This window comes from Saccopteryx leptura, chromosome 8 (assembly GCF_036850995.1).
Source record: "Saccopteryx leptura isolate mSacLep1 chromosome 8, mSacLep1_pri_phased_curated, whole genome shotgun sequence".
In the NCBI taxonomy this organism is placed as follows: Eukaryota; Metazoa; Chordata; class Mammalia; order Chiroptera; family Emballonuridae; genus Saccopteryx; species Saccopteryx leptura.
The window spans coordinates 69,912,019-69,938,091 of NC_089510.1; the positions used below are offsets into that span (position 1 = coordinate 69,912,019).

Below are 26,073 nucleotides of genomic sequence, written 5' to 3' on the forward strand. Positions count from 1 at the left end.
ACTACTCCTCAAGAATGAAAAGTAAACACTGATACACATACGGATAAATCTCAAAACAGTATGTTGACCAATAGAAGCTAGATATATATTATATAATCTTACTGATATAAAATTCAAGAACAGACAAAAGCTAATCTACGGTGATGGAAAGGAAAAGTTCTCTATTTTGATTGGGATAGTAGCTGCATGAGTATAGACACTGGTTAAACCTCACTGAGCGGAGCTCTTATGATATGTGCATCACTCAATGTAAAACCACATCTCAACAAAAAGCAAGGGTAACTGTCTCAGCAGTGGCAGAACAGAGAGAAAGGCACTGTACCAGCTGCAGTCTTAAAGAATTGCCTAAGAATTTGGGGGGCCTCCTCTCTGTTTGAAATAGTTAAGAGCATCTGACCAAAGTATTCAAGGAAACCAAATGCTAGTAATTTGAAAAGATCAATAAAATTGATAAAACTCTAATTAGACTAATCAAGAAAAAAAGATACATCATTATCAAAATCAAGAATAAAAAAGGGGGGCATCACTAAAAATTCTACAGATATTAAAAGGATAATAAGGAAAAAGTATGAACATCTTTATGTCAATAAATTTGATTACTTAGATAAAATAGACAAATTCCTTTAAAGATATGAACTACCAAACTTCCCTCAAGAAAAAATAAACTAATAGTCCTATATCTATTAAATACATTGAAATTATATTTAAAACCTCCCCAGCCTGACCAGGCAGTGGCGCAGTGGATAGAGCGTTGGACTGGGATGTGGAGGACCCAGGTTCAAGACCTGAGGTCGCCAGCTTGAGCACAGGCTCATCTGATTTGAGCAAAGCTCACCAGCTTGGACCCAAGGTCGCTGGCTCGAGCAAGGGGTTACTTGGTCTGCTGAAGGCCCGTGGTCAAGGCACATATGAGAAAGCAATCAATGAACAACTAAGGTGTCGCAACAAAAAACTGATGATTGATGCTTCTCATCTCTCTCCGTTCCTGTCTGTCCCTATCTATCCCTCTCTCTGACTCTCTCTGTCTCTGTAAAAAACAAAACAAAAAAAACCCCAAAAACCTCCCCAATTAGGAAAACTCCAGGCCATTATGGCTTCACTGTTGTAGTCTAAACAGTTAAGGAAGAAATAATATCAATTCTACATAAACTCTTCCCAGAAAAGTGAAGAGGGAAGTTTCCAACTCATTACCTGATACCAAAACTACAAAGAAAAAAAAACTACTGGCCATTATCTCTTGCAAAAATTTTAATTAAAAATTTTACAAAGTAAACTCAATATATTAAAAAAAGGAAATACAGAACAACCAAATGGGGTTTATCCCAGGAATGCAGGACTGGTTTAACATTTGGAAAATTAACATAATTCACCATATTAACAAAAAAAAAATGATATGACCATCCAGAAGAAAGAGCATCTGATAAAAATGCAGTATCTGTCCCATGCTTTGAGAACTGCTGACTTCTCCAATCACAGAAAATGCCGTTTATCGATAAATGGTATCATACTCGCTACATCCTTGTTTGTTTCATTGGATAAGTTTTTGAGATCTAGCTATAGATTTAGATAATTATGATACTCCTCACCCAGTTATTATTCCTTGTCATTATTCTTTGGCTTATACTAAAAAAATGCTGTGGACCCATGCACCAAACTCCCTATAGCACTATTTTCAATCTCCTGTATGAAGTCCCTCCAAAGAAATTTTAGAATGATGTGTCAGGAAAATTTTTGTTTCTTCTAGGAAATAATATGTGGTTACTTTTTTCCCTCTCTCACAAATAATGTGAACTTTGTAACTGATCACGCTTCTCATTTTGCTTTGGCAAGTTTTATTAACTATATGAAACAATACTGTTTGCGTATCTGAAAACTCTGGCTTTATCTCTTATCCTACTTACATTTTCCCAAATTTCAAGATTTTATTCTTATTTTTCTAAACTATTCATTTTCTTTTTCTTTCTTTTTTGTCTTTTAGCAAGACAGAGTTGAGAGGGAGAAAGAGAAAGACAGGAAGGGAAAGAAGCATCAACTCATAGTGGTAGCATCCTAGTTGTTCATAGATTGCTTTCTCTTATGTGCCTTGACCAGGGACTCTAGCTGAGCCAGTGACCTCTTGCTCAAACCACCAACCTTGGGTTCAAGCCAGTGATCTTGGGCTTCAAGTCAGTGATCTTTGGGCTCAAGCCAGTGACCATGGGGTCAGATCTATGATTGTATGCTCAATCTGGCGACCCTGAGCTTAAGCTAGAGGAGCCCATGCTCAAGCCAACATCCTCTGAGTTTAGAACCTGGGTCCTCAGTGTCCCAGATCAGTGCTCTATCCACTGCACCACTGCCTGCTCAGGCTATTCATTTTCTTATGTAACCTTAATTTTTTTTGTGGAAGGAGTAAGTTGTAAATATGTAAATGCCACAATCACCATTTACTTGCGTGTGTGTATTTACCTGGGTAAACAAAGTAGTTTTTTGTCCAGAGATGACTTTTAATGTTTGTTGTCCTTGTGCAGAAGACGTGCTCACTCCAAGTGTTCCCTGGACCACTGACCCAGTAGTGAGCTGTTTGCCCGATGTCTGGGGTGATGGCTGACCAACTAAAAATGTACCCTAAATTAGAAAAAAATAAAGACCTAATCAGTAATTTAGTAAAATCAAAGTTTCAAGCTACAGTGGCTCCCATTATCTGCAGCTCAAAGTAACTGAAAAGAACGGTGCTCGGTGTCGCTGACAATAACCCCCTCTTCTCACTCTGCACGGTGGTTACGGCGCAGGTGAGGGGCACTCGAGTTCTGCAGTCCTCAAAGCTGGATTTAATCCTTCAGACTGATCACTATGCATCCTTCTCAGAACTCTATTACTTTCCTTAGAAGAGAACCAAGACTTAAGTGACAAGGGGGAAAGAAGGCAGACACCTGTTCCCAATCCTGAATCCCCCCGAACTCCAAATACACAACCTGACAGCTTATCCCCTTAGTTATTCCCTAAGAGGAAATTTTTATTTGCACATGAATACTGTCCATTAACTACCTCATGGGTTTGGGAGGCATGAGCATAGTGAAAAACTTTGTTCTATTTGAAAGGTCTGTGTTTAATCCAAAGCAGCGCAGGCTTAGCAGAGAGCCTGGGATAAATTACTGAGTCTTTCTGGATTTCCACTTCAAAACAAAACAAAAAAAGCCCCAAATAACACAGATTTATAACATGGCTAAAATGTCAGTATTTGACTCCTGATCTCAGAGCTATAATGGTAAATCCACTATAATTAAAGGCAGTTATTAAATAACTAAATGATTTAAAAGACCAGTCACAATGACCAGACCTGAGGTGTCTGCTTGAGGATGTAAGATGTGTAAGTCAGGTGCTGGGATATCCCTCCAGGCCCAGCGGGGCTTTGGGCTCCTCCTGTCCCTCCTCCTCCACCGCTACTGCCTCCTCCTCCGGTACCCCCACCACTAGCGGCAGTGGAGCCAGACTGTAGGTCTGTGGATACAATGAATGACAACAACATCACGAAAAGTATATGGTGACAGAAGATGGTCCGACTTGGGGTAGTGGGCACACAATATAATCATACAGATCATGTACAACAGAAATGTACACTTGACACCTAGATCCCATTAACCAATGTCACCCAGTAAGTTTAATTTAAAAAAGTATCGAGCCCTGGCTGGTTAGCTCAGTGGTAGAGCACTGGCCCAGTGTGGGGAAGTCCTAGGTTCAATTCCTGATCAGGGCACACAGGAGAAGCAACCATCTGCTTCTCCACCCCTCTCCTTCTCACTTCTCTCTCTCTCCCTTCTCTCTCTCTCATCTCCTTCCCTCCTGCAGCCTTGGCTCAATTGGAGTGAGTTGGCCCTGGACAATGAGGATGGCTCCATGGCCTCTGCCTCAGGCACTAAAAAAAAAAATTGGCTCCGGTTGCAACAGAGCAATACCCCAGATGGGCAGAGCACCGGCCCCTCGTGGGCTTGCTGGGTGGATCCTGGTTGGGGCACATGTAGGAGTCTGTCTCTGCCTCTCCTCCTCTCACTAAAAATAGAAAAAAATAAAAATTAAATTAAAAAAGTATCGAGAAGCTTAACAGTAAAACAGGTGAGCCCACAGAGACATTTCCTTTGCAGCACCACTCCTTCCCTTCCCTGTTTCCTTCCTCCTTTCTCTAACAAGCATAAGAAATTCCTTGACTTGAAGACTGACATCTATTTACTTCCAAATGAATGACAGTTGACTAGCTCAGCACTGAGTGCAATGAAGAACTTACCTTTGACAACTGTTTCGAGTTAGTTGTGGAAGATCAAGAGAAAGTCTAATACTGTACTGACATTTTTTAACCAAGTCTTGAATTTAATCAACACTTCACTGTGCTCAGAGACATGCTTCCAAACTTTTTGGCATCTGATTCAATTTCAGGGAAACTAGAATGTAGTGCAAATTTTACAGTACTCTCTCTCTTTTGTCTCCCCTCCCCCCCACCCCCAAATTAAGACTTTCCTCATATTTATGATGACTCGGGTCCCACTCATTTTGCTCTTCAGATTCCACGTTGGACCCTTTTCACTTCCCTTTGGGTGACACAGTACATTAACTCAAATCTAAGTAGTTCTCTCTGACAAATTCTGGATTTACATTGTCTTTTCTTACATATCTAACTTTATGATATACCACTGATAAGGTATGAGGAAAAAAATAACCAGGGTGAGAGTGGAAATCACCCATCAGAGTCAATAAACAAATGTTGATTAGCTTACATACTGCATTTTGGCAAGAGTGGCTAATAAGTATGTCTAGATAAACCACTTAATTTCCTTGGGGCTTTAAGACATACAGGTTGAGCCTGTATTTTTCTTCCCATCTCTAAACCCAGCAAACTTAAAAAGCGTATCTAAATAATAGCAGAGACCGTCGATTTCTGCTTATTCCTACTGCCTTCAAAACAGAAAGAGGCTCCAGCTACTGGCAGTAGACAGGCGGCTCCCAGGTGTCACCAGTTTTCAGTCACTGCTGAGGGAAGATCTCTTCCTCATTTACAGTTCACGTAGACAGCTTTCTTCCAACACAGCCTCAACAGCCACACCTCTCTGGTGTAATTCGTCCCAGATCACAAACTCTAAGTAGCGAAACTCAAAATAACAGTGCCACCTCCTAAGACTATGATTATTTAAAGCCAATTCTAGTTAATGCATGCATATGTTTTAAGCGCATATGGGCAAATACTACCATATGTCACCAAGCAGAGCTATGGAAGTGATTCCTCCAACAGGCAGTAACTGCTCCTCAGGTGGATGAGATGAGCAGACCCAGAGACCTAAGAACCAAAGGACTTAACAATCGACTCACTAGCACTGCTGGTGGCCCGCAAGATGGCGCCTTGCGGAATCAGCAGCAGCTTCCCTTTTCCCGAAGGGTTCTTGCTGTTCGTCGTAAGGTAGAGTTTAGTGCCAGGTGGCAAATTTGCCAAGTTGGCCAAGTTCGTGGCTGGTAGCTGCAATGTTGCCATTACTAAAATGGCAATAAAAAGAAGAAAAGGAAAGAGAAAAAACAGTAAGATAAATGGGACCAAGAGTAATGTTAGTTCTAAAATTAAAACACAGATTAACAAAATCCTTATTAAAAAACACAAACGTTAAACTCTCAAGTTTATTTCCCAGATGCACAATGCTCAAGGCAGATATTCTTAAATATCTTGCTGGCTCAAAAATAATTTACACACTAGAGCCTGCTATAAACTATAAAGTCATTTATATTTATATTTCAATAGGGCAACTAAATGTTCTGTTTTGCCCAAAACAGTTCGAGTTTACATCTATGTCCCATTGTGATGATTAATCATGGCTTGTTTTACTCTCAGAAGTACTGTGATTTAGACAATTAAATAAGCACCCTATCTATGGATAAATACACATTCTCTCCCCATTTTTTTAAAGCCCCTTAAGTCAATTTCTGGTCATGGATAAATCTGATTTGAAACAAGACTTCGGGCCTCCCTCGCTATCTAACAACTACAAAATGCTACGGTCAACAACGGCACATGGCTATGAAACTGTAGTTCACCTTCTTAACATCTCACCCATGTCAAAGAGCTCTCACTTACCCTTGAGAATATACTTCTTGATGCACATGGCTATTTACTCTAAACATGAGTCTTAAAGGAGACTTACATATCAAATTCTCTTTAGTTTCTCTGAATTCAAATCTCTATGAAATAAAGCCTAGAGACCAATATTGAGTCACCACAGGGAAAGGACTCTTACAGACTCCTCCAGCCTGCTGGAGTGGTCCTCTTCATCACCACCAAACCTTTGGGAAGCAGGAGTCCTGGAAGCTGCCCCCAAATATCAGAGACTGAGTAAAACTGAGCACCATCCTCTTCATTACCAAACTAACTCCATCTTACACCACTGTGTGTCTGCCACTGGCACAAACCTCTGTAGTTGGCCCCCTCACCCGAAGTCCCTTCTCTACACTGTTCACGGTCCTTGATCTGAACCAGTCTCGGCTCATCCTCTAGGACCCGGACTTCCTGCTGTGATCACTACACCCTCTAGAACTTCCTTGAACACGATCTCTTTCTGCAATCATTAAGCCTGTCAGTCCTCTGAAGTTAGTATTTCCCAGCAGTCCCCTTACCTAGGGGTGGTTTTGTTTGTTCACTTATTTGTTATCTTACCCTCAATCTCCATTTTGCTTTCCATTTTGGCTTTCAGACCATTATCAACCCTCTCCAGAAAACAACCAATAAACCAAACCTAGCTTCCACAGGTTCATGCGTGGCTACACCACATTACCCCTTTCTCTTTCACTCTATTTACTGAAGTCCCATCATTCCCCCTCATCTGCTAAAGACTGCTTCCTGCCTCCAAGCCTTTCTCTCTACGGCAGACTGTCATTCTCCGTGACAGCACTATAGATGACATTTTATTCTCTGGCTTCTCAGCTGCCTGATCTTCTAAACTCCACAAATCATTTCTTCCAATGCATCTCAAGCACTCATTTCAATGCCACAAACAAACTGCCATCACTAGCAATCCATCACCACTGAAATCTTTGTTTTAGACATTGATTATCCTTCCAACAATTCTTTAGCCTCATCAAGACTTTTAAAAATTAATAAATATTTCATGTCTTAGGCATATATCATATTTTTATCATGCCTTCACAGAACAATACATCAAAGCCTAAAACACATTCAAATGTTTAAACTTTGTTTGGCAGAGAATGCGTTAGTCAAGTATCTCAAAATACTGCGCTGACCATACCAAATTTTAAGTCTGAAATACAGCCCAAAGTAGAGATGAGGGCAAATAAGAATTATTCTTCAAAGCTGAAAGCAGTATCATAAGAAATACCTTCTACTTTTGTTATTGCTAGCACACACACACACTCACACATTCTTACTAGGTTCTCCTAGACACAACCAAATACCAAATAAAATCACTACCAAGAACATCTGGGAAGGTGCTGCTGCTGAAAGGGCCCCATCCGCATGAGTTACCTGAGCCCTGGGGTCCGCTCTTCTGCGGGCCGGCAGCAGTGGCCTGGGCCTTGGCTAAGGCTTGCACTGGCTGAGCGACAATGGTTCCACCACCTCCACTCACAATTGCTTTGGCAACTCCTTGGGTCACAACTTGCTTTGGGCCAACTGCTTTGGTGACAGAAGAGCTGGCCTTGGCTACAAGGATTTGGCCACCACTGATTGCCACAGCCTGTTTTACTGTTGAAGGTAAAGTAGACCCAACTGGCACCCCGACAACCTGTTCAAAACAGAAGAAAGTCAGTAATGCTTCTTCTCATAGTTCTCTCGAGAGCTCTTAGAACAGAACAGGCGCTGTGCTCTACACAGAACAGGCGAGCCCTAGACATAGCACGTGGGGTCTAATCCAACGTAGGAATGTGACCTACGATCGATGTAAACATAGCAATCTTTCTTATAATTTGGATAGTACAGTAGTTTTTCTCTTAACCCCAGCTATAATCTATTACTTATTTTAATTATAAAAAGTGATATGTGTTTTTATAGAAAATACAGAAATGTAAAGGAGAATAGTACTCATTCAGAAAAAATCTCAATATTTTAGTGAGTTTACTTCCAATTTATTTCCATATTCATTTTTAAACAGATTAGGATCACACGTGCAGTTCTGTAATTTTTAATGCTATAACATATCACAAGCATTTCCCAGTTGTTATTATTTTTCAAAAACATTTTTTAGATGACCAAATAATATATTAAAATACATATACTATAATGTATGTGGATATTTAGGTAATTTTAAACTTCACATCATGAAAAACTGTGCAATAAACATTCTCATATAGGAACTATAAATGCCACTATAAAATTTTAAATATCACCTCTTCTGTAACCCCTTCTATATTATCTCCATCTGAAATAATTATTTCTTCATCTCTAGAACTCCTAACAAGTCATGTCACCTCTTCCAACTGACTTCTAAGAAAAATTATCTTTTTCTATATACTTCTAATCTTTCCTTTCCTAAATGTAGGCACTTGGTTAAAAATGAAAAAGTGTAAACAAAAAGAATATTTAATGAAATTAAGAAAATAAAAAAGAGCCCAGTGTGAAAACTATGAAAGTTAAAAAGATCTGGTTCTGAAGTGAACTCTTTCAACGTATGGGAATACTATAAAGCTCTTTTAAAACAAAAGTAGGAAGCTCAATCACAAAAAACAATTTAATTAATGGCAAACAGGGCAGCACTTCCCACTCCTCAGTTCTTTATTTAATAAAAGAACTCTCACCAGAAACTAGATGAAAGGATTTTTATAAGAATGGCAAAAGACAAGAAAGGAAGGCAAAAGATCTGCCTTCAAAAGGCCAAAAAAAAATAAAGTAGGAAGTACTTTTTACTCACCAGATTGGACAGGAAAATTGTAAAAGTCTGATTACACCAAAAACTGCCTGAGCAGTGGTCGGCAAACTGTGGCTCTTTGGCCCCTTGAGTGCGGCTCTTCCACAAAATACCACGTGCGGGCGCTGCCTTGATAAGGAATGTACCTACCTATATAGTTTAAGTTTAAAAAATTTGGCTCTCAAAAGAAATTTCAATCGTGCTGTTGATCTTTGGCTCTGCTGACTGAGTTTGCCGGCCACTGGCCTAGAGGACATGAGGAAATGAGCTTTTGCTCACTGCTTATAGAAAAGTAAATTTGTACAGCCAGCCCAGGGAGGTACTGGCAGATCTACTAAAATTGAAAATTCATTAAAAAAATAATAAAATAAAATTTAAAAAATTTAAATAAATAAAAATAAAATTGAAAACTCACATAACCCATGTTGTAGTAATTACAGTTCTCCCCTGAACATGGGGGTTGGGGTGCTGACCCCCAAAGTTAAAAAATCCAAGTGTAACTTTTGACTCCCCCAAAACTTAACTACATCAGCTGTTCCTTAGTGTGTACGAGGATTGGTTCCAGGAGCCCTGCAGACACCAAAGTCCACGGATGCTCAAGGCTCCTACATAAAACGGCACAGCATAATGCAGTCAGCCCCTTATCTATGGACTCCCAACCACAGACGGAAACAGTATAGGTAGTTATTGGAAAAAATGTGCATATAAGTGGACCTGTACAGTTCAAATCCATGTTATTCAAGGGTCAACTGTATCTTTTGTGTAAATCTTCAAACACACAAACATTACGTGTTATTTATGGCTACATGTTTAAAAAAGTGAGGTATAGACTGAAAAGCTACACATCCAAATTCATGCTAGTGTTACTTTTGGAAAAAACAAAGTGGATTTCAACTTTATCAGTCATGTTTTTATTTGGAGAAAAAATGATTTAAATTAAATATGAACACACTAATTCAGGGTGGAAGATATGTGAGTACTGAATATATTATTCCCTGAATTTTATTGAAATTTTAGAATTTCTAAATTAAAAATAATAGGATTGGCCCTGGCCAGTAGGCTCAGCGGTAGAGCGTCGGCCTGGCGTGCGGGGGACCCGGGTTCGATTCCCGGCCAGGGCACATAGGAGAAGCGCCCATTTGCTTCTCCACCCACCCCCCCTCCTTCCTCTCTGTCTCTCTCTTCCTCTCCCGCAGCCGAGGCTCCATTGGAGCAAAGATGGCCCGGGCGCTGGGGATGGCTCCTTGGCCTCTGCCCCAGGCGCTAAAGTGGCTCTGGTCGCTGCATCTTCTGCAGAGCGACGCCCCGGAGGGGCAGAGCATCGCCCCCTGGTGGGCGTGCCGGGTGGATCCCGGTCGGGCGCATGCGGGAGTCTGTCTGACGTTCTCTCCCCGTTTCCAGCTTCGGAAAAATACAAAAAAAAAAAAATAGGATTACTTAAGAGGTAGAATAAAATGATAAACCATATACAACTGAATGGGAATTTCAAGTTAAATAATTATTAAATCATACACGGTTCCCCTTCAAAGAATGTGAATATAGAAAAATACACTTGCCATGGCTTAGATAATATGACTGATGTAAAGAAAACAGTCCCCTAATCAACTGTTATAAACCACAGTACACCACAGAAGAAAGAATACAGGTTTTTCTAAGCAGTCAGACGTGATTTCCCAGTTTTGTTCCATCAGTTAGTAGCTGGATAAGTTATTTAACCTCTGAGCTTTATCTTTAGACACCTCATCTATAATATTTATATCATAAGATGACAAGGCACAAATGAGAGCAAGCCTGTAAACTGCGAAGCCAACATGATGCACTTAGGAAGTCGTAGCTGCTTCTAAGCACAACTGCTCATTACTACTAACTGAAGAACGGTAATCTAGGAGACAACACGGACACTTACTGGAGAGAGAGAGCCAAAAGATAAACATTTATCACTGTCCTGAGCATCTGTCCAGGGCAGAGGACATTTTCTTTTTTTAAACTGATTTGAGAGAAAGAAAAGAGAGCAACAGGGAAAGAGAGCGAGAGGAGACAGATGAGAAGCATCAACTCATAATTGCTTGACTTAATTGTTCATTGGTTGCTCCTCATACATGCCTTGACGGGGGGAGGGGAGGGTCCAGCCGAGCCAGTGACCTCATGCTCAAGCCAGCAACCTTGGACCTTAGCCAGTGACCTCGGGGTTTTGAACTGGGGACCCCAGTGTCCTGGGTTGACGCTTTATCCTCTGTGCCACCACTGGTCAGGCCAGGGCAGAGGACCTTGATCTTAAAACCTGGATAGTTAGTCAAATAGAAATTAAAGTATATAACATCTAGTCTCTGCTTTAAAGTACTCTAGAAAGAGAAATAAGATTAGCAAAATGCTGATAATTATTAAAACTGTATAATGGGCACATGGGATTCATTGTAATAGTTTCTCTATTTTTACTTAAGTTTAAGAAAGGGCCTGACCAGATGGTGGCGCAGTGGATTAAGCGTCGGACTGGGAGGTGGAGCACCCAGGTTCGAGACCCTGAAGTCGCCAGCTTGAGCCCAAGGTCGCTGGCTCGAGCAAGGAGTCACTCGGTCTGCTGTAGCCCCCTCCCCGGTCAAGGCACATATGAGAAATCAATCAATGAACAACTAAGGAGCCGAAACGAAGAATTGATGTTTCTCATCTCTCTCCCTGTCTGTCTGTTCCTATCTGTCCCTCTCTCTTTCTCCGTCTCTGCCACACACACAAAAAAAAAAGTTTAAGAAAGGAAGGAAGGGGCCCTACCCAGTTGGCTCAGTGGTAGAACATCAGCTCAGCATGTGGATGTCTTGGGTTTGATTCCTAGTCAGGACACACAGGAAAATAAACCATCTGCTTTCCACCCCTTCCTCCCCTCTCCTTCTCCCTCAGCCACGGCTTGATTGGTTCAAGCACATCAGTCCCAGGTGCTGAGGGTGGCTCCACGAACCCTCAGCCTCAGGCACTAAAAATAGCTCAGTGTGAGAATGGTTTCAGATGGGCAGAGCATTGGCCCCAGGGGGGGTTTGCCAGGTAGATCCTGGTCAGGGTGCATGCAGGAGTCTGTCTCTCTATCTCCCGTCTTCTCACTTGGTAAAAGAAGAAAAAAAGGAAAAAAGGAAGGAAGGAAGAAAAGAATGAAGAAATAAAAGAAAGAACCAATTTATTAAATAAGCAAGTTGAGCTAGAAAAGAGTAGAGAAATTCTCCCAGTTATCCTGGTTTGGCTAAACAATCCTTTAGAATTATCCAAATCTCTTTATTCTGACTCTGTGAGCCTTGTTCTGCAGGCTGCAGGCAACATAGAGCGCTGCTGTGGCTGCCGAGCTGGGAAGGTAACTCTCCCCGGAGATGCGGTAATATAAAAACTCTTGTTACTAATCAAGAAGTTCTCTGTGCATTTATAAAAAAAGGTTTCTTAGTAGTAGAAAAGTGTTGTGAGCCAGTGCGACTCAAAATGTTGCAGGTCTCGAGTGGGGACGGCGAAGGATCAGAAAGAAAAAGGATGGGACTGGGAGGACTCACCGCCAAGGCTAACGGTCTGTAAGAGCGCCTGCACTCCCCAAAGCTTTATTTTTATGGTGTAAAGCAAAGTTATTTTGCAAAACAAAGAAAGCTCAGATACAAAGTCACATTTCTGAGGCAAACCAAGAATTCTCCCAAGTGCAGAAAACCCCCCACCATGCATAACATCTTAACTTCACAAAACAAAGGGTAAAAAGAAAACTGCTTTCAGTCTCTTTGAGGGACATGGGGGATGGGACATGGAGGTGTGGGGAAGGGCAGGCAACCAACTTGGTCAAACAATCAGAGGCTGTGGGGAAGAGCTTACTTAGCCGTTTGGCTTAAGCCTTAAACTACGAGGACTTTTGTCAGCTTGCAGTCTCCCACAGAAAAACATTTTTGGTGCACAGCAGAAACTGCTAGCTGAACTCCAATATTCATTCTTTGTTTCTTTCTCATAGTAATAGAGCCTCCGGCCCTGGCCGGTTGGCTCAGTGGTAGAGCATCCTGGCATGTGGAAGTCCCGGGTTCGATTCCCGGCCAGGGCACACAGGAGAGGCACCCATTTGCTTTTCCACCCCTTCCCCTCTCCTTCCTCTCTGTCTCTCTCTTCCCCTCCCGCAGCCGAGGCTCCATTGGAACAAAGATGGCCCAGGCGCTGGGGATGGCTCTGTGGCCTCTGCCTCAGGCGCTAGAGTGGCTCTGGACGCCCCAGAGGGGCAGAACATCGTCCCCTGGTGGGCGTGCCGGGTGGATCCCTGTCGGGCACATGCGGGAGTCTGTCTGACTGCCTCCCCGTTTCCAGCTTCGGAAAAATGGAAAAAAAAAATAGAGCCTCCAATTTTCAGCTAGGGACACGGCCACACAGAATATCGACTACAGCCTGACCAGGCGGTGGCGCAGTGGATAGAGCATCGAACCAGGATGCGGAGGACCCAGGTTTGAGACCCTGAGCTCACCAGCTTGAGCGCGGGCCCATCTGGTTTGAGCAAAGCTCACCAGCTTGACCCCAAGGTCGCTGGCTCGAGCAAGGGGTCACTCGGTCCAGGCACATATGAGAAATCAATCAATGAACAACTAAGGAACCGCAACGAAGAATTGATGTTTCTCATCTCTCACCCTTCCTGTCTGTCTGTCCCTATCTGTCCCTCTCTCTGACTCTCTGTCTCTACCACAAAAAAATAAAATAAAATAAAAAAGAATATCGACTATATTTCCTAGCCCCGCACAAGTTGGTATGGTCATCTAATTTCAACTTTAGGGTTATACCGCCCCCGCTTCCCTTCTCTCTTCCTGCTGGCCAGAAGTGTGATCGTGGTAGGATGAGATGAAGTCGCTATCATAGCCCACAAGCTGAAAAAACAAATTTCGATAGTGACAGAGCAACTAAATAGGGGTCTAGATTCTTGTGATTGTGGGATTAACACACCAGAACTCCCTACTGGGCTATAATGTATGAAACAGACTGCTTTAAGTCTCTGATTTTTGGATTTCTTGGTTATAGCAGTTAAACTTGTTTCCTAAGAACAAGTCTTCACATTTCTTAAATATATCAAATGTAATAACCAACTGCATAAGCTAAATTACAGTCTATCTTTGTGTTCCTAAAGAAAACAGAGTTCCTAAAGGAAAATAATACATACATATTGAACCTATTTTAATTTCTTTCCCCAAATTCCATGCATCTGACTTGCTTTCCCCTCCTCATGCCAAACTCTATCTTCACACTCAACTGCTTCAAAATTTCCAGGATATGATAGTCCCTCTAAGAGCCAAATAAAATGTGGTATCCTAAGTTGGCCACAGGAGGGCAGTTTTTATTAGCAAAGCTTATCCACGAGGAGCACAGCCCTCACAAGAGGAACAGCTCCTCCTTTGTTCTAAAAAACCCTGAGAATGAGGCAGTGTGGCATTCTCCTGGGGGCTCTGCACACAGCTGCATACGACACCACAGGGAAGGCTCTTACTCAGGACACATAACCCCAAACTAGTTTTGCTTTTTTTTTAAACAATACAAGATTTTGGCCTAGAACCTTCTCTGTATTCCTTTGTTATGTATTGTTATAAATACACCATCTTGATTCACTGTTTCTATTTCTGTCCTTCCTGTGCCCTTATAGACCTCTGCAAGTCAGAATTTTCTTGAGTGACCTGAAGGTAAAGATTCTGTATATGTGATTTTCCCTCCAGACACTGAAGAATACGGCCAATTACAATTTAGTACACAATGATAATAACCATGACCATGGTACCCATACATGCATACAGAGGGCTCATCTTCAGTCACAGATGTTAGCTACTCTCATCTATTGAGCGCCTGCTGTGTGCTGGATCCTTTATATAAATGGACTAAAATTCTCCTACACCTTTGAAAGAGGCAATTCTTCCAGAGATAACCTGTCCAAGTTACACCAGTAATCAGTCTGAGGTCTGAGATGTGTAACAAGCTCTAGTCTGAAATTCATGCTCTTTTTACAATATACTCTGCAGGCTTTCCATACGAACCAACTAATTCCTGTCCCTTTTCATGTCAAAAGCATACCCTTCTCTACTTTCATGAAATAGACAAACTGTGTTTCTATTAGGCCAACGTGTATGGAAGGTAAAAAGAGTATCATTTGGTTAAGGCTTCTGGTTCTTAGCAGTTTCTAGGAATGCACTTCAACAATAACCAGGGACTGTCTGTACCTGCAGATAGCTCCTTATCTGGAGTCCAAAGCATGAACTCAACTTCCTGGATAAACAGTGATGTCTTTTTCTCACGCTCTAGTGTTTCTCTGCAGTTCTTTCACATTCTTCTGTGGCTTTTCTTTTTAGGTGCCTTTAACTTTTATTCAGGGCATTCGAGCACAAACCCATCCACTTCCTCTTACTCTTCACTGCTATTAGGCAGGTGGCAGTGGGACAAGAAAGTCCCACTTGTTTAGTCCCAGTTGTTTAGCATTACTAGATGAATGGATTTGCAAAATGCAAAGTGGCACAAAGTGGAAATTAACTTATCTTGAGCTTCTGGGCATAAACAGCAGTGCTATATTCAAAAACTTAAATCACTAATACCACATCTCCAGGTGAAGTAAAATATAGACTTTGAAGAACATATAGGAAGTGTCTGAGTAGGAAGTCCGTGTGGCAATAACTCGTTCATTAAATGACACTGATATAACACTTGTTCCTGACCGAAACAACAGCGGGAGCATTAGGAAGCAGTTGAGGCCCAGGTCTTACTGATTCTAGCTACAGAAGCCACAAAGTCCAGTTTGATGCTGTAGCTCAGTGGTTCCTAAATTTGCCTAACCATGAGTCCGTAGGAGAGCTTTTTTAAAATCCAGATTCCTAGGGTCCCCGAGAAGATTGTGATTCCATAAGCATGGGATAGGGGCCTATGTTATCCAGATGACTGTTATAACTAGATCAGTTTGGGAGAGTAGTTAATGAACTCCCACAGATTTTAGAACCACCTGTATAACACTGTAAATTTTTATCTTGATCTATCTGAGGCGTTCTTGACCAGTGTTTTGCAACCGCCAGTCCGCTGAACACTAGTCTAGACTAACCAAAATATTTAAAATCTTTTTCTGTTTTAAAGTATTCCTCTCAAAACAATTCACTCTTCCTAGATAAGCTGGCTCTCAATTTGAAAAGCAAACACTTCATATAATGTTCTTAATAGCTTTAGAATATATCTGCCCAAAAAATGAGGTACTTTAAGTCTGGATGTTCTAAAGTCCTGTTTAGGTCACACACAGTATCTTACAGAGTTTGATTAGCTCTGGAACGAGTCCTGGAGTCAGCACACTCGGGTTCAAACCCTCTGTCACTTATTAGCTACAGGAACACACGAACCTATGTGCAATTTCACAGTTCTCCCAATGTATAAATTCCCCACACTTCCAAATTATAAAGAAATGAGTCTCCTAAAAGCCAAGGATTATCAAACAGATCCCACAGCTGGGACATCGGCGGTATAAACTATAGCACTCTCCTATCAGAAATAGAGAAGTAAAACAGTAGATCTTATTCCTGTCAGTTACCCACTTTAGGCTGAACCATGTGGAAGGTTGTGTCCATGAAGTCAATACCCTTCACTGCAAGCGAGGCCACACAGTGTCCCTTTGCCTCTTCGACTGTTTCTGGACCTTCCATGATACACAGGCCCTGCTCTCATCAATGATTACTGTAAAAGCAGATGGGTTTAACATTGGCTGGCTTGCTTTTCCAATGGGGTGTTCCTATACAGGTGTTTCTGGGATCAGCAACCTTGTCACCTTATCTTTTCAGCACCTGTCAATTATTTAGGCAAATAATGATCATATACTTGTTGACCTCCCCATCCCTGCCCAACACAAACCTTGGAGGGCTGCATCTTTGGTGACTGGGCAGTCCCTTCTCCAGCAGTTACGACCTGCTTTTGAGGGGACACGGCTATCATGTGACCCCCTTTCACAGTCACATACTGCGGGAGTGGTGACTGGCTGGCAGCTCCTGTGGTGGGCACGTGAGAGGCTTCCCCAGGTTCCTGTTTGATGATTACCTTGCAAAAAACATGATAATGATACTGAATAAACATCCCAAGAAAAAAGCTACTAATATCTGAATCTATTCTGTTTGTAGGGATAAATGAACGACACGTGGTCTGTAAAGAATGATTCCACCAGAAGGGCAACACCACTTCTTAAAGATAGCCCGTAACAGCTATTAAAGGGACCAAAAGTAGGACCTGGACTTGATCCTGTTTATCTGCAAACTCAACCTAGTCACTGGTTTTAACACTGGCAAAATGGCCCCAGAGGGAGAGGCGCCACTGTGCTGGGAAGCTGCCAGCTGGCGGGACTCTGGGGCTGCCCTGTGGACGGCGCTGAACAAAGGCAAGCAGGCCTCCAGAGTAGAGTCTGGTCTGCGATTGAGACAGACTTCAAAGTTATGTGTTGTATATATCACATGCTACATAGGTAGTGTCAGTCAACTCCAACATGCCACAAAGAAAACCTATGTAACGAGACCATAATCGATTTCCAGGATAATCTCCTAAAAAAATACTCACTTTTGTGAAAGCTCCAAGTCCTCCAGTTATAGGTTTGGGGCTTTGAACCTTAGGGTGACTCCCAATTGGGCAAAGAGGTGGCATGGATGCAAACAAAGAATCCTCTTGCTGTGAATGTACAAATATATGTTGTACAATTAGGATCAAATGCATGATTTCAGATACTCTGTACTCACTTAACATTTAATACAAATCTGTGACAGTCTCTAGCAGCATAAAAACCCAAACCAAAACAAAAAGCCCAAAACTCTTTAAGGTCTTCCAAGCCTCAACATTTGCACTTTAATATTATTTCAGAAATCCAAAACAAAGAAAGGCTGTTAACTTGGCAGGCACCTACTCGTCTGCGCCCCACTGTGTACTGGAAGACCCCTATCATACTTCCTGTAATACCTGGTGGACTCACTGGTCTCCATGTCCAGTCTCCTGCCAAGTGGTAAGTAAGCTACTACAAGACAGACACCATGCTTTGTTTCTCTTCTATCCCTAGAACTTAGGCACCAAATAAATGAAACAGGCAGTTACACTGTTTCAGCATATTCACTCTTCTGACAGTACTCACAACTTGATTTACCTATACTCAGAATAAATATCCAGGACACAGGGGGAAATTTTTCAGTAAGCATTTAAAAACAAAACAACAAAAAGAACTCGAACAATTAGCAAATGCAAATACAGCAAAAGCCAACATTCAAAATAATGTCATTTGTCTCATTCTCAAATACAAAATGCAAATCTCAGAGGCAATTTGTTATAAATAAATGTTATGGGCAAGAAAAAAAGTACACCACCTGTGTAATAAAAAGATCAACAACAAATATTAAAACACAGACTGGCAAAGAATTAAGACTTTAAAGGGAATTATTACAGTTCCCTCACCTTGGACCAGGAACCTATTCAGTATCATCACCATTAAGTGCTTAAGAATAAGAAATGCTATGTTAGCACTAGTCATGTAAGAGATGATCTCTGACTTCTCAGGTGTTCTCACACAGGAGTTTATACCTCAAACGCTCTAACCTTAAGGCAGCCAGGACAAGGACAAATAAATTCAATAACCAAACAGCAGGAATTGTCTTTGGTAAACAGTGAGCAGGTAGCTAACACTTTCATCTGAACAAGTCAGATAACTACATTTAGAATTTCAAATTTCAAAGGATTTATTACCCTGAAAAATGAAAAAGAAATTGTGGAAAGGATTATTTTTAAGTAACCAAATGGTTGATAAGTGGAAAAGGAAATAAGGAAATACAGTTACTCCTGTTGGTGCAAAAAAGAATAGGAAAAAAGAAATGAAGTATCAAAAGCATATTTTTATAAGGAAAATTTTATAACAAAGCTGTTACGCCCTCCCACCCCAAAACAGGCCACCTTATCACAGTAAGATTGCAAACAGATACTGGGCAGCCAACTGACAGGGTGCGGAGAAACATTTTCTACACTAAGAAAGGATCAAGATAAGGTGGAGAGTCTGGAGTAAGATGATCTTTAAGACGCTTACTAGACTGAAGGTTGTACTTTATGAAATTTGCAGTATCAACTGACAACTTACTGTTCAACTCAAACACAGTCTTTGAAACTAGCAAAGTGCAATAAGGCAATAGTGTTACCTTGACAGTAGATGTTACAAAACTACTTCCATGAATTTTAGGAATAGGGGAGCCTGTCCCTTGGGAGGCCTGAGAGGCACTAGAGAGCTTGTTTGTAGGACTTCCTGTAAGCAAGAGAGATGAAAAAGTACAGTATAAACAAAATAAAATTTGCAAAATGGAATTTTAAAGCATTTTCTACCACCCTCCCCTTTTCCCATTATTTATCATTTTTATGGACTGAAAACTTACAAGCCTGAAATTGCTATAGAAAAAACACTTGAGGATTTATCCTACCACGTTGACCACTTCACTAACTTGAAAAGGGACAAGCAGCTAGTAAGGAGGTGTAAAAGTGTAAGTAAAGCAAGTAGACATATAAACTCTGCTAGTTACATAAAAGGACACTTTAACATAACGGTATTGGTTATTTAACAATGTGCCAAAACCTATGTGTTCAAGTGAATGCTAGCTGCTCCTTCAAAGTCGTTTCACTAGAAGGTTACATCTATTTGAAAATACTGCCAACATCAAACATTTTATATTCCATCTGTATAACTGCGTTTAGAGTCTGATAAAATAAGTTACATTAGCTACAGTTAAAACAAGTCAAGACCAAAAATGGTATCTGATTATCTACCCATTTACCAAAATTGCAAAGACATTTGGCTGATTGCTGAAACTAAACATCCTCAAAGGACATGTACTAGGCATCCCTAAGTATATTTAAAAGATTATCAGGTAATTTCTGAAAGCAGCATTTTTTTTAAAGTACTTCCACAATTACAATCACTGTTAAAGGAACCAACTTTTTCAGAACCCTACTTGGAAAGGCCCAACACACATTCATGGGGTTAAAAAAGTATTTGTAAAAAAAGTTATTCATTACCTTATAGTCATCTCTCTTATTTCATTTCTCTTTTCACTATTTCTCTTAATCAAAAGTGAAAACTATGGGGGAGTTTACACTTAGTAATGTGTGTTCAAAGAGTTTAATTGAAGGGAATAAATAAAACAATTTAGTGAAAAAACTAAAAAAAAAAAAGCCCCAAAAGCAGTCTGTGGTTACATGAGATTATGATGACAACTATGGTGAATCCCAAGCCTTCTTATTCTGCCTAGCAGCGGCTTCTTTTTATAATGGTCAGGCACACTACTCCTTCCACATGCAACGTCTATCTTGTTCACAGAAAAGTAAAGATGACTTTTATTTGACTGGGGTGAAATACACATGGCTCACAAAGTTATTCTTGTACTAAAGCTTAATCTGATAAAGTTAACAGCCACATTGCTCACAGCCCCCCTCCCCCCAAAAGAGTTTTCCAAATGAAATAAAATCAACTCTTTTTATTTTTTGGAAAAAATTGTAATGACTCACTTTTAATCTTTAGAAACTAAAAAGAAAACTTAAGTAAATTTCTAAAACTAGAGCTTTCTAAAATCTTCCGTCAGAGTCACAGCACTGGAGTTACTCTGCTATGTCCCTCCTCCTGTTTGTGGATGGAGAATTCACTCTCCCTGTATATGGCTACGAAGTCACGCTAGGATCTCATCCTTGAGAAAGACCAGATGTTCTGGATCGCATCAACACTGATCAGACACACACCTGTGGTGGGGGTGGCGGCTCCAAGAACCTGCCCTGGCTTGTCCATGAGAACATAAGGGTTACTAAGAACAGAGCCGGCAGGGCCTTGCTTCGCATGGACTGGAGTGGAAGTTGGGGTTCGAGGCAATGGTGATGGACTTGGCGTTGATATAGGGGAACCTTTATTAATTAAAAAGAGAAAAAAATAAACTAAACAAAATAGATATATTCGACCCATTTAAGAAGGTGCTGGAAGATAGTGACAGAGGGCAGAGCTGCCAGGCGAAGGTGACAGACAGGGAGAAGCGAAGGAGGCTGCACGTCTCAGGGCTGAGTGGCAGCGGCAGCGGCAGTGCAGCTGAGGCCAGAGACCAGCGTGTTCCACTCCCTACAGCCTCATCTGCAGACCAGCACCGACAGCAGCACCACTGCGGAACTTGTTAGAAACACTCTGAGGTCCTACTAAGACCAACTGAATATAAATCTGTATTTTCACAAGTTCCCCTGCAGGCAGGTTAAGTTCAAAAAGCAATGTTTTACGTAACAGTGTGAAATACTGAATCCCTAGTTATTACATCTCTTAACAACTTAGGCAGGTTGTTAGAATACAGGTTATACTCAAAGATGTTAAAATTAGTGAGGATGTTAGTAAGTGAACAGCCAGACTTAGGAACCAGGAGTCTTCATTAGCAATTAATTTCCAATAGGAAAATAAGAAATTCATCCACCCAAGACAAAAGTCTCTGTCCATACTGTGTCACAGCCACAATCCAGAGATTCTTCTTCCCAAAGAATATGCTCAAAGGTCACCAAATGTACCACTAATATATTCTCTAATGTCTCCTATTGATCAAATTTGCCATCATGAGTTTCTCTAAACTTCAAATGAATTTATACACTGCCTTTTCCACCTCTGAAGCAACAAGTTCCTAAGTGCTTCTAACCAGTTAGGCATTCATTCTTTACTTCTCATCGTTTTCGAAGACTTGGATCATATTTCTGCTTAGTTTTCATTACACCACAGACACCCTTTTATCCCCCTTTCTTTAAGTATTATATAGACACCTCTGAGTACCTAAACAGTTTTACTGACTCACTCTTTTCTAAGGTGGTATGGCAAAACCATAAAGCATATTCTTTTTGTTTGTTTGTTTGGTTTTTTTTTTTGTATTTTTCTGAAGCTGGAAACGGGGAGACAGTCAGACTTCCGCATGCGCCTGACCGGGATCCACCCGGCATGCCCACCAGGGGGCGTCGCTCTGTTGCGACCAGAGCCACTCCAGCGCCTGAGGCAGAGGCCATAGAGCCATCCCCAGTGCCCGGGCCATCTTTGCTCCAATGGAGCCTCAGCTGTGGGAGGGGAAGAGAGAGACAGCGAGGAAAGAGAGGGGGAGGGGTGGAGAAGCAGATGGGTGCTTCTCCTGTGTGCCCTGGCCAGGAATCGAACCCAGGACTTCTGCATGCCAGGCTGACGCTCTACCACTGAGCCAACCGGCCAGGGCCTGTTTGTTTGTTTTTTCTGAAGTTGGAAACGGGGAGGCAGTCAGACAGACTCCCGCATGAGCCTGACCGGGATCCACCTGGCATGCCCACCAGGGGGTGATGCTCTGCCCATCTGGGGCTTCTCTCTGTTGCATCCAGAGCCATTCTAGCGCCTGAGGCAGAGGCCATAGAGCCATCCTCAGCGCCCGGGCCAACTTTGCTCCAATGGAGCCTCGCTGCGGGAGGGGAAGAGAGAGACAGAGAGGAAGGAGAGGGGGAGGGGTAGAGAAGCAGATGGGCGCTTCTCCTGTGTGCCCTGGCTGGGAATCGAACCCGGGACTCCTGCACACCAGGCCGATGCTCTACCACTGAGCCAACCGGCCAGGGCCATAAAGCATATTCTTACTAAAAGTTTACCTAATGCAAATGTGAAACTCAGGAGGCAATGGACAGTTGACCTTGCTGAAAGTGAACTACCTACTGATAATAGGAATGAATAACTTCTCTCGTGGTTAGAGAGCATAAAAGATATTTCAACTCCAAACCTAAAGGTCCCAATTTTTTTTCTATTACTAGTTGCTCTGGTTTCCATATATAACTCACTTTAAATTTAACCAAAAGCCTAACAAACATTTTACCTGTGCTGATTCTAGGAAATGAAAATTTGACCTCTTTGAATTTCGTTTGCCTCACGCAAAAATTGTTTCCATATAGATGGCTTTTTGTTTTTGCTTTTGATATCTTTGCTTTAGGTCATTTTTTTCATTTTTTTAACATTGACAGAGAGAGTCAGAGAGAGGGATAGACAGGGACAGACAGGAACGGAGAGATGAGAAGCATCAATTATTAGTTTTTCATTGCGTATTGTGACATCTTAGTTGTTCATTGATTGCTTTCTCATATGTGCCTTGACTGCGGGTCTTCAGCAGACTGAGTAACCCTTTGCTCGAGCCAGCGACCCTGGGCTGAAGCTTGTGAGCTTTTGCTCAAACCAGACGAGCCCACGCTCAAGCTGGTGACCTCGGGGTCTCGAACCTGGGTCCTCTACATCCAGTCCAACGCTCTATCCACTGCGCCACTGCCTGGTCAGGCCACTTTTTTTTGGACAGAGAGAGAGTCAGAGAGGAACAGATTAAGACAGAGACAGGAAGAGAAGGAGAGAGATAAGAAGCAGGTATTCTTCCTTGCAGCACCTTAGTTGTTCATTGATTGCTTTCTCATATGTGCCTTGACCAGGGGGCTACAGCAGAGCAAGTGACCCCTTGCTCAAGCCAGTAACCTTGAGCTTCAAGCCAGTGACCTTTGGGCTCAAGTCAGCGACCATGGGGTCATGTCTATGACCCCATCATGCTCAAGCCAGTGACCCCACGCTCAAGCTGGTGAGCCTGTGCTCAAGCCAGATGAGCCCGTGCTCAAGACAGTGACCCTGGGGTTTTGAACCTGGGTCCTCTGCATCCCAGTCTAATGCTCTATCCACTGTGCCATCAACTGGGTGGGCAACTTTTTTCTTTTTTTAAATTGAAAGAATGAGAAAGAGAGAGAGACACAGATAGGAAGGAAGAGAGATGGGAAGTATCAGTTCATAGTTGTGGCACCTTAATTGTTCATTGATTGCTTTCTTTTTTTCTTAATTATTTATTTTATTGAGGGGGGGGGAGAGAGAGAGAGAGAGAGAGAGAGAGAGAGAGCGAGCGAATGGGGTGAGGAGCAGGAAGCATCAACTCCTTTATGTGCCTTGACCAGGCAAACCTAGGGTTTCAAACCAGCAACCTCAGCATTCCAGGTTGACAATCCATCCATGTGCCACCACAGGTCAGGCTATTGATTGCTTTCTCATTGGTGCCTTGACTGGGAGGGCTCCAGACAATTCAGTGATCCCTTCCTCAAGCCAGCGACTCTTGGGCTCAAGCCAGTGACTTGGGCTTCAAGTCAGCAACCGTTGGGCTCAAGCCAGCGATCATGGGGTCATGTCTACGTTCCCACGCTCATGCTAGCAACCCCGCGCTCAAGCTGGATGTACCTGTGCTCAAGCCGGCGACCTCGGGGTTTTGAACCTGGGTCCTCAGCATCCCAGGCCAATGTTCTATCCACTGTGCCACTGCCTGGTCAGTCTTGACAACTTTTTAAAAAATATTTATTGATTGATTTTTAGAGAGAGAGAGAGAGAGAGAGAGAAATACTAATCTGTTTCTGCATGTACCCTGACCAGGGATCCCACATGCAACCTTTGTATACTGGGATAACACTCCAAGCAACCAAGCTATCTTGCCAGGTTCCAACAACTTATGCATATCAACTTCACACACATCATCTGTATACCTGAAACGATCTTGCAGCTCATGGTGATAGGCTGAAAGGATTTCCCAGGGGACTCAGGATTGGGAGCCTGACTCTGCGGCACAATCTTGCAGCTTGATGCTATTGGCTGAAAAGCTGAATTGCCATGAGAACAAAACATAACCTTCTGGGATGCTGTCATTTTGGTGGGTGTTCGTTCCAATGAAGATGGCAAAGAATAAAATGTCGTGGGTCTCTCAGTCTCAGCGTTGGCTGGGAATCCTGCTTGAAATGAAACAGGCAAATAAAAAGTCATCAATCACTTTGAAATAATAAAATCTTACCACTATGGAGGAAAAATGAAACAATAAAATCCCTTGTCATTTCAACAACCCTTTAATCCATTTACTAGCAGTAAAATAAACACAATCCACAGTACTGGATAGTGCTTTAAAAAACAAATTTCAACTGAGTAAACTTTAAAGATTTTATTGACTTTATTCAATGATTCATGAATCAAGCAGGATTTAATCTAGCAGAAAGAAAGGAACTCCCAACAGATGAAAAAAATGAAGGACTTTCAGAGGCAGAAAGGAACAGCAAGTTATAGGACAAAAAGCAAGTTGGTTGTGGTAAGGTCACTTTCCTTTAGGAGAGGGGAGGGGCCTATTAGGCAGATTGCCTAAGGACTCTTAATTGACTGGTTTAAGATTGCATTTCTGGGGAGAGGCCAAAACTGTAATCACATTAAGTTTCAGTGTGGAGACACAGGCTTGGCATAAGGGACCCCATTTGGAGCCGGCTGTCATGTTTTTTAGCAAATCTAAATATGCATAGAATTGTATTTTGTTAAAATGCTTCTTCTTAAAAGTTAGAAAACATATTATATACTATAGATCAGTGGTTCGCAACCTTTTTTGGGCCACAGACCAGTTTAATGTCAGAAAATATTTTCATGGACTGGCCTTTAGGGTGGGACGGATAAATGTATCATGTGACCGAGATAAGCGTCAAGAGTGAGTCTCAGACGGATGTAACAGGAAATCTGGTCATTTTTTAAAAACAAAACATCGGCCTGACCAGGCGGTGGCGCAGTGGATAGAGCATCAGATTGGGATGCGGAGGACCCAGGTTCGAGACTCCGAGGTCTCCAGCTTGAGCACGGGTTCATCTGGCTTGAGCAAAAAAGTTCACCAGCTTGGACCCAAGGTCGCTGGCTCAAGCAAGGGGTTACTCGGTCTGCTGAAGGCCCACGGTCAAGGCAAATATGAGAAAGCAATCAATGAACAACTAAGGTGTCGCAACGAAAAACTAATGATTGATGCTTCTCATATCTCTCCGTTCCTGTCTGTCTGTCCCTATCTATCCCTCTCTCTGACTCTCTCTCTCTGTCACTATAAAAAAATAAATAAATAAAATAAAATAAAATAAAAAAACAAACAAAAAAAACATCATTCAGACTTAAATATAAATAAAATGGAAATAATGTAAGTTATTTATTCTTTCTCTGCGGACCAGTACCAAATGGCCTGGCCCAGGGGTTGGGGACCACTGCTCTAGATAATATAAAAAGTAAATAAGCTCACTATGGTCTCCCATTTTTTTATATAGGAATTGAAAAACTGTTCAAATTAGAGAAGAGAAAAAACACAAAAGAAAGTATTCACTTAATCTGTGTCATGTCTTATTAAATGCCCATAAAGAAGTAACAAATTTAAAGAGAAAT

The 26,073-nt window shown here is 41.9% G+C and overlaps 1 protein-coding gene across 4 annotated transcripts in view; it reads right to left on the reverse strand.

Moving 5' to 3' along the window:
- The window catches only part of YEATS2 (YEATS domain containing 2), a 121,054-nt gene that overhangs the window by 25,297 nt on the left and 69,684 nt on the right, over nt 1-26,073 (reverse strand). For 2 of the 4 annotated variants that reach the window (XM_066347208.1, XM_066347209.1), the window contains exons 11-19: nt 24,390-24,632; nt 20,610-20,768; nt 19,025-19,128; nt 17,415-17,522; nt 16,722-16,904; nt 7,493-7,751; nt 5,338-5,499; nt 3,320-3,480; nt 2,449-2,607 (exon numbers count right to left, since the gene is read on the reverse strand). In XM_066347208.1, the coding sequence (XP_066203305.1) occupies nt 2,449-2,607; nt 3,320-3,480; nt 5,338-5,499; nt 7,493-7,751; nt 16,722-16,904; nt 17,415-17,522; nt 19,025-19,128; nt 20,610-20,768; nt 24,390-24,632 (1,538 nt within the window). The remainder of the gene's footprint in view (nt 1-2,448; nt 2,608-3,319; nt 3,481-5,337; nt 5,500-7,492; nt 7,752-16,721; nt 16,905-17,414; nt 17,523-19,024; nt 19,129-20,609; nt 20,769-24,389; nt 24,633-26,073) is intronic. The other 2 variants (XM_066347210.1, XM_066347212.1) reach the window with 2 other exon arrangements.